This window comes from Solanum pennellii, chromosome 3, assembly GCF_001406875.1.
Source record: "Solanum pennellii chromosome 3, SPENNV200".
Taxonomy (NCBI): Eukaryota; Viridiplantae; Streptophyta; class Magnoliopsida; order Solanales; family Solanaceae; genus Solanum; species Solanum pennellii.
This window is the reverse complement of record NC_028639.1, coordinates 43,728,489-43,746,820: the sequence shown is the minus strand read 5'-3', so window position 1 is coordinate 43,746,820 and position 18,332 is coordinate 43,728,489. Positions and strand designations below refer to the sequence as shown.

The 18,332-nt window shown below is 36.4% G+C and overlaps 1 protein-coding gene across 1 annotated transcript; it reads left to right on the top strand.

Moving 5' to 3' along the window:
- The first annotated feature begins 12,793 nt into the window (after positions 1-12,793).
- On the top strand, positions 12,794-13,679 carry LOC107013375. The gene is made up of 2 exons (XM_015213299.1): positions 12,794-13,017; positions 13,214-13,679. The coding sequence occupies exons 1-2, from the start codon at positions 12,794-12,796 to the stop codon at positions 13,677-13,679; spliced, it is 690 nt and encodes a 229-aa protein (XP_015068785.1).
- The last annotated feature ends 4,653 nt before the right edge of the window (positions 13,680-18,332 follow it).

Below are 18,332 nucleotides of genomic sequence, written 5' to 3'. Positions count from 1 at the left end.
TATATATATATATATAGTGTAACTCAAAACTCAGGTTATTAAAATTCTACATATAAATGAAGGACATAAGACATGTATATATATGATTTTTGAAAAGAGAAGAACATGAACTGATACTACTTTTTTTAAATGGTCTTGTTTTGTGATCTCAAGCTTCAACTCATGGAGCTTTCATCAAAAATTAGACAAAATTGTGATTTGGATAGCTATTCATTCCAGCAACTATTATGTTTCTAATCACTAACTGTCTAAAAGATTTGTACTGCTAATTTGTCATAGTGAATATATTTTGTTGTTTTTGTTAGTATCAAGTTTTACATAGCAGTAATGATAGATGAAAAATATACATAATGATATAGAATTTGATGATCATTTCTTACTAATTAAAATAAATAAAAAGAAAAGCTTTAGCTGAGATTAAAGAAAAAAATATTCACGTACGTTTATATCCCTACATTTTTTAACATTACTCTTTCTGTACTTTTGATTTTCTTTCTTTCTTATTCAAATTTATACTAACTACGGTCTATAATATAGAAAACTTATTACTTTTTATACATATTTCTACTCTCAACACTCATTTAGTTGATTTTTTATTGTGTTGCACATATATTATCAAGTGTGTTGCGATAGTGGTAATGGTGTCACTTTATCATAAATCGTATGTGCTTATTTTGAGCTCAGATGTCAAGTCTCTAAAATTTCACTTTATTAATTTATCTTGATTTTTTTATAATCCTTGAGGTACACTATCTAACATTTTTACTATCTAGCTTGGGATACATGTGCAACACACATGTCTAATAACTAGTATTACTAAAAGTCGGACGAAGTCAAATCAAAATTTGAATTAGCATTTTATCATTTCTTTTCTTCAATAGGAGATGATAAATAATAGAAATACTCATAATTATAGTTTAAGTGAATAGACTTTTCTTTTTTAGTAGGCACGATACTTGTTCAGTTAAAACTACTTCATCCATGACCTTTTGTTTTGTGAGAAAGATGATCAAGACCCAGGTTTACAAAAATTATGTAGAGCATTAGCAAATGATTACTTCCTCTTTCCGTAACGAAGGTCCCTTATTTAGAGTCACATAGTAGAGATACTAAATTTGCAAATCTCATTTGACATGTTTAACTATAGTGTATCAATTCTCTCTGATTAAGAATCATTTTTGTAATTCTTGTTTTATCATTTTTTTCCACTTTTTTTATTCAGATTCTTTTTTTATTCCCTTTTCAATAATATCTATGGACAAAAGAAAAAAATATCTTCTTAATTAGAATTATAAGAGTTAATATTGATTCATACATAAGAAAATGTTCTCTATTGATTCAAAAATTGTTCTATGGAATAGGATATGAGAAAGATAAAAACGTCATCACATGTGAAAATATTGAAGAAATATAATGAAAAGATGTTTAAATAATATATTGGGGAGAAGATGTAACACCTCGGATTTAAAAAAAATTAAATATTTTAAGTCATTGGGTTTGGTAAGCGAGACAAGTCTATGCTTCATAGAATGTTCTACCGATTGTAGACTAGTCTAGTAGAATGTTGAAAAATAATTTTACAAAATCAAGTTTAGCTATCTCATCTTACGACTGACCAAGACGGCCAATAGAATAATCTAGATGTTGTAGATGGGATACGTAGAACCAATCCAATTTCGTGAAATTTTGGGGTCAAAGTTGTGTTCTACGATTTGGATCTACGGACAATAGAAGGGTCTCGAGAAATTTTGGGGAATTTTAAGGTCCAGTACTTGGTCTACGGTTGACCAATACAAACTGTAGAGAGTTGTACGATCTGTAGGTCAAACCCGTTGGCCAGTTCTGATATTTACTTTTTAAGGTTATTTAAGTGTTTTTCAATCTGTTTTATACCTAAAGTATGTAATTTTTACCCTAATTGTAAGTTCTATGTAAAGACTTTGAAGTCCTAAATTTACCCATTTTAAGCTCATTCTCCTAATTCTCCATAACCCAACAAAATCCATTCTCCCACATTCTCTCTCATGCTAAGGAAGAAGAAGAAGCTAGGATTACACTATAAGGTATTCAATTTACCGTTTTCATGGGTTTTGACTATCAAGGAATGTGGGTATTCACCAGTTCATTTCATTCCTCCATGGTGTCCCTAAGGTTTTCAATTTGATTTCAATTGATCAAATTAAGGTTCTTCTTAATTCTCCATGAGTTCTATTAAATTATGATTCAATTGTTGTTTTTAATATTCTATTGCATAATTTAACGTAATTACATTATATTAAGTTGTAATCATATGAAGCCATGCATGATCCACTACATTTTTGACTTTGAACTTGTGAAGAACGCATGAACCAATGAACTATGAATTAAAAAGTTAGGCATGTGATATGAAAATGATGTTTATGATGACCGGGTGCTTTTATATCTAAGTATCAATGTCACTCATGAAAAAAAATCACATACTAATATGATCATGATTGTTAAAGGTATTTCTCAAATATGAATTCACATTTGTGAAAGATATTCTCACATATGCTTGTATTTTGTATAAATGAGTTATTCTATGTTTTGATTTTTGAAATGTGGGTTTGTACTGATCATTGTATTTCCTATGTTATGACGATAATTTATTTTTATCTATTCCGTTGGGATTTCTAGTTAGCACCGAGAGGGCTTTGAGGCTCAAATAGGGTACTCTCTAGTAGCAACATGTAGTCCTAAACTATGTGCCCCCATAGGATTTCTTAAATGACCAAACTAGTGGATCAACTTTAGAAAAATATGGTGTGTACCCCATCGGTCGGTATAAGGGATAAAACAAACTTCATGATACAGGTCTCATGGTTTTATTGTCGGTTAAAGCTAGCTATCCCACAAAATGAATATGTTTCTTCAAAGATTTAATATATCACTTATTATTAATGCATTGTCGTATCTTATCTTTTATCTGATGCTTCTTCTTTAAGCTTTTAAGAGTTCATATGTTGTGCTTTCATTACATGTTTAAATGATTCATGTTATTATGACTATTTTTATGCATATTGAACCATACTTAGTTCACTTCATGTACTAATGCATACATGCTCTACATTGTATAATTAATGTATAGTTTGACACGCCTATCTATTACACTTTTGGCTAGTTGATTATTCTACCGAATTCAAAGAGTTAGTTAGTCCTTAGGTCCCGAGGATAAGACATATTTACCTGCCTTATGTATTTCTACTTTTCAGATATTATATGTGGTGTATGGGTTATATCTCGACCACTCTATACCATAGTAGATGGCTTTTCATTACTATGTAGACTTTCGCTTATGTAAAACGCTTTTATGATATGAAAGTTCTTTTAAATCTGTTTTCTATTTATCCTGTATAATTTATACTAGGCAACTTGTGTAGGGAATCTCAGGGGTCTTATATGCCATGTCACACCTAAGGGGTACTTTGGGTCCTGATAAACTTTATATTAAGAACATAAGGTTTTAGAAAAAGTTCTTAGGAAGCCTAATAAGCCGTGTCGAGTAGAGTAATGTTTATGAGTGTAAAGTGTGCTACATTTGTGAATAGAAAGTTGAGTATATTTTGGAATTCCACTTTTTTATCATTCTAAAGTTGTTCAATAGATTTTAGCTCTATGTGCCTCTCTCCTAATCCCTATTTTGTGTTTTTCAGCATATGTCCCCTCGAAGAGCATATTTTATAAAAAAAAAATGTGAATGAAATGCGGAACAAGAAGCTTCTCAAGTTTCAGCCGACCCTATGGTCAACAAAGTTACCAATGTATAGTTCCAAGCCATTTTTTATGTTTTAGCCCAAACCATGACAGCTCAAGCCAATATGGAGGTTGTGGTCCCTTTTAACCAAAATATGGGTATGGTGACAACTAGAATGAGGAATATCACTAGGATGAATCCTTGGATCTTCATGGTTCCGAGGTTGAGGAAGATTCTCAAGAGTTTGTTGATGAAGTGTATAAAATGTGGATGATTATGGGAGTGATGTTGTTTTAGAAGGTAGAATCGACTACTTACCAACTCAATGGTGTTTCTCAAACTTGGTATGCTCAATGGAAGGAAGAAAGGGTGGTTGATGCGGGCCCTATAGATTGGGAGAAATTTAAGGTTGTCTTCTTTGTTAGGTTATTTCCCCTTGAGATAAGGGGGTAAAAGTATTTGAATTCGATAATCTTTTTCAAGGAAGCATGAGTGTAAGGAGTATGTCTTTAAACTTACATAGTTGTCCAAATATGCCCCTACTATAGTTATCGGTCCTAGGGCAGGGATGAGAATGTATATTTTGGGAGTGTTCAAAATTGTTGTTATGGACTGTTCAACCACCATGCTTATTAAGAAAATTGATATTTCTCATTTAATTACTCATTCTAAACAAATGGAAGAGGAGAAGCTTAAGGTAAGGTCTAGGGAGGCATAGAAGGCAAAGACCGGTGATGGTGACTTTTCACATTCAAGGTCTTATGGACATGTCCATTCTAAATTTTGATAAAGGTTTTATGATAAAGTTTCCTTCGATTATTTGAATCCTAAGTTTAAAAAAATATAGGGTGCCTAAACCTAACCCTCGAGAACAAAATGGTGGTGGAAACGATCTTCACTTCTTGCATTCCAAAAGTGTGGCAAGAGTCATTTGAGAAATATTTGGTAAGCATGGATAATAGTTTTAGATATGGTAAAAGTGCTCACCACTTGAGATATTTTACATCTATAATTCACAGTGGAAAATATTGTAGGGAAGCTCCACCTAGTGGTTCGATTTCATAGGCTCCAAAGCAAAACCAATTTTGTGCACTGCTAACTCGGCATGATTAAGAGGGTTTTCTCAATGTTGTTACTTGTATCTTGAAAGTATTTCATCTTTATTTTTATACTTTGCTTGACCCAGTGCTATTTTGTCTTTTGTGGTGCCTTATGTTATCATAAGACTTGACATTTGTCCATATGTGTTGTTGGACCATTTTTCTTTCTCTACTCATATTGATAAGTCTATTGTGGCTAAAAGAGTATAAAAATTTCCCCTTTTACTTATGTCATATATTCACAGATATGTTGATCTTTCAGATCTTGATATGTTGGATTTTAATGATATCTTGTATGCACTAACTTCATTCTTATTATGGTTCTGTTTATTATAGAACTTGTGTGGTTAATTTCCATTTCGAATGAGTCCGTCCACGAGTGGAAAAGGGAAAATTATATGCCTAAGGATCTGTTTCTTTCTTGTGTAATGGCTAGAAAATAATTTCTAACAGTTGCATATATCATCTTGTTCGGGCTAAGGATATAGATTTTGAAACCCCTACTCTTGATTCAGTTCCCGTTGTAAATGAGTTTCTGAAAGTTTTTCCTAATAATCTACCAACTGTTCTTCCCAAAATGAAAATAGACTCCGATATTGACCTTCTCTCAAATACGCAACCTATCTCTATTCCTCCTTACCGTATGGATATGGTAGAACTTGAGGAGTTAAAGGATCAATTAATGGATTTATTGGATAATGGTTTCATTATATCGATTATATCTTCATGGGGTGCTTTGTTTTGTTTGTTCAAAAGGAGGATGATTCTCTCTGAATATGCATTGACTATCAAAAGTTGAGCAAGGATACTATTAAGAATAAGTATCTTTATTCAAGGATATATGATTTGTTTTATCAACTCTTAGGAGAAAGTCTCTAAGATTACCTTGGGTCTGGTTATCATCAATTTAAAGTAAGGAAAAGTGATAAAAACATCTTTCTCAATATGCATTGACTATCAAAAGTGTTTGCTGATGCCGTTTGTGTTTACTAATTCTCCAGTCACTTTTATGGATTTTATGAATAGAGTATTTAGACAATATATTGATATGTCTGTTATTGTATTTGTCACACCCCAATGCTACCCTCTAGACTTAACGTAGTGTCACTCGAGCCCACACCCCAGATGTGACACGGCGTACAAGACTTCAAAAAGTCTCATACAAACCTCATAGTATATCATCACAATATAAATATAGGAAATAGTGCAGAATTTAGAACTTTTAATCCATACTATCAAAAATCTTTATTTGAAACAGCAGAAGTCTAGACATAGTCGAACATGGGCATCTACTACAATAGAGGTCTCAAAATAGGGTCACGACCCTTCCAAAAAAAATCTGTTAGTCTAGTACAATAAAAGGAATGAAACAAAACATAACACTTGTCCTCGAATAAATGAGAACATACCATAATCTTTGGAGAATAGACAATACAAGCTTGAACTAGAAGAAATCGCCTCAAACGCCGGAACCTAAACTTTGTAAAAAATGTAGAAGAAATATGGGTTAGCAGAAATATGTACCAAATATGATAGACATGCAAAAACCATGCTTAAAAGGGCATTTTGGTTAAAAACCATGCAAATGTAAAGTTCAATAAACAATAAGAACTTTCATATAAACATATTATACTTAAGCATATGCATCATGTAAGTCCTTACAACATAATAAAACCATCGTGAAAGTAACCCTAAGTTATACTTGTGCAATGTATGAATGGCATCCCATACTATCATTCATACTAAATACCATTTTGAGGCCACTATAGCTACTTGCCAATCTTCTTTCTCATTTTCATTCAATAATAATAGACAAGGAACATTCTCATTTAATAAGGCATGACAAGGAAATCAACTCATTAAAACAATTCAAGTTAAGCATTATTCATTACATTAAACTTTTAAGTACAATTCTCATTTAGCATCACTATGAGCACATTCTTTTCATTAGACATTGGATATTAGAGAAACACACGATAGCCCTCTCAACTTTACTCGTACAATGCATGGAAGACTACTAATACTAAACCCACACTTCATAGAACCTCTCAAGTAACCATAGCACATAACTCACATGATGGGAATATGAGTTAACCGACATAGACTAAGTGAGCAACTCATGGAATCAGGTGTTTATCCCATAATGTAATTGGTTGGTCTACTCATGTAAGGTTGGACTGGTAACATTTTAACTTAGGTGGATCCACTAGCTAATATCCTATGTTTGCACATACTTATGGGATAAGGAAGATGTTCATTGAAACCCGACCTAAACATGGGGAGAGCTTCCATCTTACCATATCCACTCGGTGCTAACCTTCAAATTCCGATAGAGTATTTAATTACATTAACATTTATTACTCATGAGAGGGTGGCATTGTCCTACAGACCCAAGGTAGGTTGATTAACACATGCAAGGGCGCCATAAGCCTACCGATTCAAGGTACATTATTTAACACATGATAGGGTGCCATAAGCCTACTTGTTACAATCGGTGAGCACCCCCTAGATGTAACCGGCGTCTTCTTCCTCATAGAGAACTTAGACTAGCCCTTAGCATTCATAATTACATATCATAGGTCAAAATGCGGAAAAATTTAAAATTATAGCATAGTGAAGTATACTTAGACTTCTCATATATCATATATGGAGTTTAAATAGAGTTCTCTCTCATGAAGTTTACATAGACTTCTCGGTTGAGCAATATAAATAATCCATAAGATATACTCTAATACTTTGTCTCACATTAAACCATCTAAAGAGAATTACAACATTCAGGAATAGCCCTTACAAAATTACATTATGCCAAATATAGGCTTACAACAATAGTCTCAAGAATGGGGAAAGAAATAAGTGTCTTTAGACATAAGGAATACTACTTAGGTAGAAGAAATGGCACCGTCCTCGAACTTTGAGGACTTACCAACAACTTCGAGGAAAAGTCCAAGTCTTCTTGCAAGGTAGCTAGAAGCTCTTCAATAGCCGGAACCTACAATGTTTGGCAAAAATGGAAGACACATGGGTTAATACAAACCATATGTACTAAGTATGGTTCCTATTCATAAAATCATTAATGCATGAGAAAAGACAAAATTTAGTCAAAAACATGCATTATATCAAATAACTTATCATGCACATATATAGAATATTATAAGTCAACCCAACATGATACTAACCCAACACATAAGAAAACCAAAGCAATACTTAAGCAATGCCAAGAATACAACCCCATAACCCTATCCAAAGCTAAGTATTTCATTAAGTCAGTTACTTTATATATATGAGATAACCTCATATTTCATCATAACTACTTGATTCATAAGATCAGATATAACTTAACATACATAACATATAATCAACTTAATCATACGAGAACACTACTAAGATCATCCTTTAGGATCCCACATATGCAATGTGTAAGAGAAGTCGCATACCCTCCCTCACACTATGTAGTAGCCTTTATGATAAGCCCTAATAAGAGTTCACATACTTAACTTGTCCATTTACTTTTAAATTAGGGAAAAAGTTCAATAATCGACATGAGACCATGTCAGCTACATGGAATCCGGTGCTTTACTCCCACACCAAAAGGAGAGGGTTAACACTTTCCTAAGATGTAACCTTTCGTACATAGCTATCTAGGTTGATCCACTAAGCTTATGTTCTATGTGGATACATAGTTAATGGTCAAGGATATTGTTACTAGAAACATTGACTTGCTAAACATGGAGGTCTCCATCTTCTTAGACAAAACATATCTTGGGAATCCGGTCTTACTAAATGTCAAGAAATCCATGTGGGGAGCCGGACTTAATAAATGTGAGACCCCCATTCCATTGACATACCCTTTCGATACTAATCATTTATTCCCATAAGTAATCATCATACTCATCATAAAATGTTCACATTAGTCTCTTCTAGACCCCTATGTAAACATCACATAATAATAGTTCATAGGTAATCATAAGTGAGAACTATCTTTTCACATTAGAAATCACATCCAAGTGAGTAAACCTTCCACTCAATACTTTATTATAATCATGAGAAAATACTTTCAATCATATTATAATCATACCATAACATGCATACATATTTCATAGCTAATTCAATAGTCTAAGGTTAAGGATGATAAATTCTTGTCATCAACATCACAACCATACACTAGACATAGGAGCATTACTATATGAGTAACTCATTGTGAAAACCCGAAAACAACTATGCTAAGTAAGGCCTAAACGTACATAGAATTCCTAGGTTAGACCAGGTTCACACGGATTGATGCGCGTGGAACCAGACCTCTGAACCTACGCACAAGCCAAGCGAACCAACTTGCTGAGTTAGTTGAGCTAGGCAGGGTTGGTTCCAGCCATGTTGGGTACCCGAATACTAGGATTCACCCGAATGAGTATTAACCGGACTTAGAGGGTTAGTCCTAGGTTTTAAAGGTTCTAGGGGTATAAAGGTAATTTTGGGGCTAGGGGTAGTATAATAACTACCGTAGTCTTATATTTAAATAATTAAATAAAGTTTTTAATTAGTCAAAATAGGTCAAATCTCGGTGGTAAAACCCGAGATTTACCCTACCTCCACGCTCGAGTACTAGCCGAGTTGGAGGGAGAAATGGCACAAATTATTAGATTAAAATTAGAGAAAATAAGGAGGACATTATAATAACTTAATATATATTTTATAATCTGATTTTACAATTTTAATTGTGTTGAATAAGTCAACAACAATTCCCACAAAAGGGGCGCTTCACTCCCACTAGGAGTGTCTTCATGCCCACTCTTTATTCTTTATATTAATCCTAAAAAAAATTTCAGCTTTACCTCACAATTCAAAAACAGAAAATAAATGTATAATCACTGTTATTAAACTATTCTTGGCTGCATCAATCAAAAACAAAAGGAAGAATTCGTACACCTAAGTGTTTTAAGTAAAGAACTTCACTTGGGAACAAGAATCCAAGCTCGGAAGAAAGGTTTGTGTATGGGCGGAAACGTGTGGTTGTGGCTGATTCTAAAGGTTGAAAAGGTATGGGTTTTATTCTCTCTTGGTTCCTTTCCCAAGAGTCCCCTAAAGTTCAGTTTAAAACCAATCGAAAACTAAGGTTGTCCCCTGTTGCATGCCCGTGTCATTAGATTTTGTGAACCAATTGATGCATGTGTTGGTATGACTTCTGGTAGATGATTTTAGGAATGATTGTGGTTGTGTGCAATGTATTGTTACGGTCTGTTTATGATTTGTTATGTACGTCCAAATGTTGAATGTCATATGTGCACAAAACATGTTGTTCTCTGTAATTGTATAGTTACTGTTAAATTGAAGAAAATGGTGAATCATGCGTTATGCAATGTTGTGTGTTTAACATTCAGAAGAAGTTGTGATGTTCATGAATAAGAAAATGAATGTCAAGTCCTTAATGAATTGGTAAAAAGTATATGTAAAACTATGAGTTAAATGTCTAGACTAAATTTAAGAAAGTTAATTAAAACATTATGTTAAATGAACATGGCTTCGGCTAGTCACTAATATATATGAAGAGAAATATTTGACGCCTTTTAGAGTGAATTTCGGAACCTTAAGGTCCTAACACTAAGAGATTAAGCCTTAAAATAAAAGAAACGATAATAGGGTGAGAGAGGGGATTCGAACTTGGGCAGGTTGAAAGAAGCCTTAAATTAAAAGAAAATGAAAATAGTGAGGGAGGGGAAATTCGAACTCGGCTCCTTGGCCAAGAGTGTGAGATACATAAATTTCACACAAAAAAAATAATAAAATTGAGGCTACATGGATTCTATCCCAGATACTCCTTGCCGAAATAATTGAAGTCACCTAGCACTCTAAATAATTAAAAAGAAAAATCAAGTGTTGCCCAAGGGATTCAAACATAGGTCCCTAGATTGAAATTGTGAGGCACATTAAAATGAAACGGAATGCAGCCACTAGGGATTGAACTTGGGTTCCTTGGCTGAATGTGTAAAATTCGTAAGTCTTATACAACATATACTCAGATTTTCACAAAACACTTATTCAATTATGAGTAACTCGAAATGGTCAAGACCATGAGTTAATGGTAAGATTAATAAATGAACATTCACGTAATGAGGTGAGTAATTATCTTAAATTATGATGATAATGAAAATGGAGACAACATGATAAGAGGCTAAGATGAATGCTGAGACATGTCTCAACCAAGCCTAAGTAAAGGTCATTAAAAGTACTCACCTAAGAGAGTGTTGAATATTAAGATCTAAGTCTCAATCACATTCTATATGTAAGTGTAAGTACAATTGAAACTTAATATGTAAAGAACATATGAGAAATCATCTAATGAGCTATGACTACCTCATACTAAGAAGCATGCTTCAATGATGTATGAGTTGAATATAAATAGGAACTTTAAACTAAGCATCGATAGACTAGCTATGAGTGGTGATACCTTCTTTCGGGAAGGGAGGAGGTTCACATAAATCACATGATATGAGACTGTTCACCAAGGTGGGTATGCGTCTCCCTAAATCTCCTAGTGTTTGAACTATGTCGCTAACATAGGGAACTAGCTTGGTTCGAAACCCTAAATCTAGCATGTTTTTGGTTTCACTTTGGCCAGTGACTCCACCTCTTTTGGGTGTGGGATAGACACCGGATATAATGCTACTCACATGATCTATGTAGGTTATGGTTGAAGTTCCTCAAAGTATTAAAGATAATGAAACGAACGATACCGAAGGTGTTTGTGCAAGACAATCAAGAGGTGAAACCGGACTCAAGTAATGGCATTAGGTCATTCTTGGTCATTGCACTCCATGATCCCAATGAGAATCTAAATCTTCATCCTAGGTATCGATGGTGTTCACATCATCCTATGAATGAATTAAATGAATAATGTGAAGTACAAATGAATAAATGAAGCAGGCTCTTTGTTTGCTAAAGGAGATCCTCGAGTTGAGATCCAATATGTTGGGCCCTCACTTGAGATGTCTTAATGCTACGTCCATGATTCCAAAGTCACATGGATATGAAATGTACACTATATGAAACATGAAATGTATATTATGTGAATCTATGTGTGTATGATGTGTGACATATTCATGGTATGACCTTCCTATTATGAAATAGTAAAAGTCAAAAGACTTGACCTTCTAAGAAAGCATGTTTATTAGGAAGATCCATTCTTGTTCATGCATTACCGTTATGTGTTGTTTCATGTACCCATACTTAGTACAAGTGTGTACTAATTCCATACAACATTACTATTTTGGGTGCAGCCTCAGGTGGACGTTGAGGGTATCATTGCAGTTGTTCGGACTCAGAAATTTCATCCGAACTTGGTAGGTCCTCATGCATTCGAGGATACCATCCTTTATATTTTTTGCTTAGTAGTAGGTTTGAACTAGTGGGGTATGTTCCACTAGTGTTTCTTTCCTATTTTATTTAGACGCTTGTAATGATGCCATTTTGGCAAGTATTACTTATGACATGAGATTCCATTTCTTTCAAGTTGCATGATCTTATAATTAGATGGTGGATGTATGAGAAATGAACTTCTTTAGAAATATGTGTTTATATGAAGTCTATGTATACTTCAACTATAAATAAAATGTTTAAAATTTTCTGCTAAAATTAACCGTATGAATGTGATGAATGCAAGAAGAGGCTTGTCTGCGACCTCTGAGAGGTCAACGACGCCGGTTACGATTCGGATTCCTAAATCTGGGTCGTGATAATTCGTTATCAGAGCATTAGATTTAATATCAAAGGCATCAGGATCATATCAACCACGTTAAGTAGTTTCTAAGTTATGGTAGTGAAGTGCACCACTATCATGAATTAGAGACTACATAATGCTTAGGAAATTTTCCCTTCTTCAACTCTTTATCGTGCTATGTAGAATTGTGACATAATTTTGTGATTAAAAATCTAAATATCTTCTTGTATCTACATGTAGATAATGAATACGAGAAGAAATGCAGGCAAAATGGTAGGTGAGGCAGCTTCTAGAGGAAATCAAGTTCCTTCTCAAGCCCAAGTTGCTGCTGATCAAGTGCCTGTCAATCTAGCTGGGTTAATAGATGGTGAAGTGAGGAATGCTTTACTACAAATGGTACAGGCCATTACAACTCAGGCTCAAGCCATCACGGCTCAAGCCACGAGAGAGGGTGCTCCCAGACAGAACCATCATGCTAGCACCATGGCTAGCAGGCTGATGGACTTCATCAGAATGAACCCCCCCCCCCATTTACTATGGATCCAAGACCCATGAGGATCCCCAGAAGTTCGTGGATGAGGTCAACAATATCCTTTGTGTCATGGGAGTAGATGAGGAGGCGACGGCTAAGTTGACTGCATATTAACTCAAGGATGTGGCACAGATTTGGTACTGGATGTGGACTGATAGTCGAGCACGTGGAGATGTTCCCATCACTTGGAATGTTCTCGAGACTGCCTTTCTGGAGAGATTCTTCCCCAGAGAGCAACGAGAAGCTAAGGTTAAAGAGTTCATCAACCTGAGACAGGGAGGTATGTCAGTCAAAGAGTATTCCTTGAGATTTGTTAACCTCTCAAAGTATGATTCTTCTTTGGTGGAAAATAGTAGGGATGAAATAAGCAGGTTTGTGACTGGCGTGTCGGAGGATCTAGTGGAAGATTATGGGGTAGCCATGTTGCATGATAGCATGGATCTGGGCAGGTTGATGGTGCATGCTCAGAAAGTAGAGGAGAGCCGCCGTAAGAGGAGAGTTCATGAAAGTAAGAATCCTAGGACTACGGATTTTGCTGGTCCAAGCTTGGGCAGGGTCTCATTTGCAGTCCAGGACAACCTATGTTCAAGAGACATTCAGGTAATTCTTCTTCAGGAAATGTGAATGCCAAAGTGAGCGTGTCTAGCCCCAGAAGGCAATGATTGGAACGTCCAGCAAAAAAGCAAGCTTTGTGGTAAATGTGGACGTCCCCATAGAGGTGAGTGTTTAATAGGTACTAACACCTGCTTCGGGTGTGGCAAGACTGGACACATGGTCCTAGATTGTCCTCAGACGATGGATAAGGCCAAAGAAGATGCTCGGCCTCGCCCGAATGCTAATGCTGCAGCCGAACCTCCTAAGACGAACCGATTTTATGCACTAAAAGGTAAAGAAGAGCAAGAGAAGTCAGCTGATGTTGTCCCGGGTATGTTGCATGTCTTTATTTTCCTAGTGTATGCATTGTTAGATCCAGGATCCACTCTATCATTTGTTACTCCTTTGATAGCTAGTAGATTTGATGTGCTACCTGACGTCCTGTATGAGACAATTATAGTAAGTACCCCCATAGGAGACGGCATTAGAGCAAAAAGAGTATAAAAATATCCCAATTCAAATCCTTGATAGAGTCACTCATGCTGGTCTTGTGGAATTAGCCATTCTCGATTTTGAAATAATCTTAGGTATGGAATTGCTCCATAAGTGTTATGCCACCATAGATTGTCGAAAGAGGGTAGTGAGGTTTATGTTTCCAAATGAGTTAGAGAGGGAATGGGAAGAACATGGTTCAAGTCCAGTCGGACAAATTGTATCACACTTAGAGGCCAATAAGATGACAGCTAAGGGGTATTTGCACCACTTAGTTAAAGTCAATGACTTAGATCAAGAATTTCATTCCATAGACTCAGTATCAATAGTGAATGAGTTCCCTGATGTCTTTCCGGAGGATTTACCAGGAATCCCTCCTGAATGTGAGATTGACTTTGGTGTTGATTTAGATCCTAACACCAAGCCAATTTATATTCGCCCATATAGGATGGCACCAGCTGAACTCAAAGAGTTGAAGTTGCAGTTAAAAGATCTACTTGATAAGGGTTTCATCCAGCCGAGCATATCCACATTGGGTGCTCCAATTTTGTTTGTAAAGAAAAAGGATGGAACCCTTAGAATGTGCATCGATTATCGGCAACTCAACAAAGTCACTATAAAGAATAAATTCCCTCTTCCCAGAATCGACGATCTGTTCGACCAACTCCAAGGTTCAAGTTTCTTTTCCAAGATAGACCTTTGGTCAGGCTATCATCAACATAGAGTGAGGCGAAAAGATGTTCCTAAGACTGCTTTTCGTGCTAGATATGGGCATTATGAATTTCTAGTCAAGTCATTCGGTCGCACTAACGCACCAGCGGCGTTTATGGACCTTATGAATAGAGTTTTACGTGAATACCTTTATTCCTTTGTCATAGTATTCATAGATAACATTCTCATATACTCTAAGTCTAGAGAAGAGCATGAGGTAAACTTTAGAAACACATTGCAGGGACTTAGAGAACATCAGTTGTATGCAAAGTTCAGAAAATGTGAATTCTGGTTGAGATCAATTACCTTTCTTGGTCATATTGTGACCGACCAAGGTGTTGAAGTTGATCCTAAAAAGGTTGAGGCGGTGAAGAATTGGCTGAGACCCCTTACTCCTACCAATATTCGCAATTTTCTGGGTTCGGCCAGTTACTATCGCAGGTTTGTGGAAGACTTTTCCACTCTTGCTGCTCCATTGAAATCCTTGACGGAGAAGAAGGTGAAGTTTGAGTGGTCTGAAAAATGTGAGAAGAGCTTTCAAGATCTCAAAGACCGACTCACTTCAGCCTCAGTTCTCACGTTGCCGAGGAGTGGTGCAGGATATGTGGTGTACTGTGATGCTTCCCGAGTATGTTTGGGATGTGTTCTTTTGCAGGACGGCAAGGTGATTGCATATGCATCGAGACAGTTGAAAATCCACAAGAAGAACTATCCTACTCATGATCTTGAGTTAGGTTCTGTGGTGTTTGCATTAAAACTCTTGAGACATTATATGTATGGTGTACATGTTTATGTATATACTGACCATAAAAGTCTTCAGTATATTTTTACACAGAGGGAGTTGAACCTTCGTCAGAGGAGATTGCTAGAACTGCTGAAAGATTATGATATGAGTGTTTATTATCACCCGGGTAAGGCCAATGTATTGGCTGATGCGTTGAGTCGATTGAGCATGGGCAGCATGTCTCATATTGATGAAGAGAAGAAGGAGCTGGTTAAAGAGGTGTACCAATTGGATAAATTGGGTGTATGGCTGGCAGATGTACCAAGTGGGGGTGTTTCGGTTCATTCAAGTTCCAAATCCTCATTTGTTGTGGATGTAAAAGCCAATCAGTATCTGGACCAACTACTCATGGATTTGAAGGACTCATTATTGAGTAAGTTGAATGACTCATTTTCCCTAGGAGGGGATGGTATACTCCGGTACAAAAACAGGTTATGTGTGCCTAATGTTGATAATTAAGGACTAATATTTTGGCAAAAGATCATGGTTACAGGTATTCCGTTTAACCAGGTGCCACCAAGATGTACCATGACCTTAAAGAGGTCTATTGGTGGGAAGGCATGAAGAGAGATATCTCTAAATTCGTGGAGGAATGTTCGTATTGCCAAGAGGTTAAGGCCGAACACCTTAAGCATGGGGGTCTCACTCAGACGATTGAGATTCCAACATAGTGTTAGGATCAAATCCACACACACACACTTGATGAATAAAGAACACAAGAACTTTAGAGAGAATGAGATGAGAGATCTAGAGAGAGAAAAAGAGAAACCAATATATCGTGGTAACACCCCGTGAGTAAACTTCCACGGCGGTGAGGTATATATATTAATAAATCAGAGTATTTTTGGTTACAGAGAATAAATGGATAATAAATAGTTATATATATTAATCAGGCTCCACAACCTAATAATTCTCCCACTTGGAGACTGATTCGGTCATCCAAAAAATTCAGTCTCAAAAAAAAATCTGTTCATCATCAACATCTTTACCGCACCGCAACATCTGTAACAACAACTACAAAAGACCAACTGAGGTTTTGCATAACCCCAGTTTCCCAACATCAACACATTTCGTCAACATGTCTGCCGGGTTCTTTGCACCCTCTATCTTCTCCAAGCACATATCACCATCCTCCTCTGCCCTGCGAGAGAAATGGTATCGCCTTCTGATGTGCTTTGTCTCCGAATGATAGACTAGATTTTTCACCAACTGTATGTCACTATGGCTATTTGAGTAAAGAATCTTCTCGCTCTTCTTCTTGCCCAATTTCGCCAGATAATCTGCCAGCCATATCATCTCTTTCCCACCTTCAGCTTTTGCCACATACTCAGCTTCAGTAGATGAAAGAGAAACACACTTCTGAAGCCTGGACATCCAACTCACTGCAGTTCCACCTATGGTGTAAATGTACCCGGATGTACTCTTGCTCGAGTCAACCTCCCCACAAAGATCAGCATCCACAAAACCCTGTAGAGTCACCTTGCCTTTGCCAAAACAAAGTGAAGTACTGGATGTACCTCTCAGATATCTCAGAAGCCACTTCAAAGCGTCCCAATGCTCTTTCCCCGGGTTCGCCATGTACCTGCTAACGACTCCCACTGCATGTGCTATATCAGGTCTAGTGCAGACCATAGCATACATCAAACTCCCAACTGCTGAAGCATATGGAACAAGTGCCATATGATCACGCTCCTCGGCAGTCTTGGGGGACTGCTGCTTTGACAATTTAAAGTGACTTGCCAATGGAGTAGTCCTGGGTTTAGGATCATTAACCTTGAATCTGTTCAGCACCTTCTCAATGTACAACTCCTGAGATAGATTTATAGTGACAGCAGATCTATCCTGAGAAATATTCATCCCCAAAATCTGCTTCGCTGGACCCAAATCTTTCATCTCAAACACTACAGACAACCTTGTCTTTAGATTGTAAATCTCCCTCATACTAAATCCTGCAATAAACATATCATCCACATACAAGAGTAGAAAGACATATGAATCAGTGTATTTCTTGAAGTAACAACAAGGATCCTTTTCAGCTTTGCAGAATCCACTCTTGGTCATGAAGGAGTCAAACTTCTTGTACCACTGCCTTGGTGCTTGCTTTAGTCCATACATGCTCCTGGTGAGCTTGCACACCATGTGTTCCTTGCCTGGAACCGCAAATCCTTCCGGTTGTTGCATATAGATCTCTTTGTCCAGATCTCCATGTAAAAACGTTGTTTTTACATCCATTTGCTCTAGATGAAAATTCTCCGATGCAACAACACTCAAGCTCCACAACCTAACACATAGAAGTGGGAGGCTATTAATATGGATATTGTGGTTGGTCTACCAAAGACTAGAAAACTACATGATTCTATTTGGGTTATTGTTGACATTATGACCAAGTCCCTCACTTCATATCAGTGAAGTCTATTTACAAAGTTGAAGATTATGCCAAGCTTTATATTTATGAGATAGTGAGATGGTACGGGATTCCTCTATCTATCATCTCAGATAGGGGAGCCCAATTTACTTACAATTTTTTGATATCTTTCCTAAAGGGATTGGGCACACAGGTAAAGCTTAGTACTGCTTTTCATCCACATACGAAGGGACAAGCAGAGCATACCATCAAGACCCTTAAGACATGTTGAAAGCATGTGTTATTGACTTCAAGTGGAGTTGGGATGATCATTTGTCGCTGATAGTGTTCT

What these genes read in the sequence shown, in the direction of transcription:
- LOC107013375 (XM_015213299.1), top strand. Translation starts at nt 12,794, where the DNA reads ATGGTAGGTGAGGCAGCTTCTAGAGGAAATCAAGTTCCTTCTCAAGCC. An exon ending in GCTAGCACCATGGCTAGCAG is followed by an intron (nt 13,018 to 13,213) that starts GCTGATGGACTT and finishes GTGGACTGATAG; the next exon opens with TCGAGCACGTGGAGATGTTC.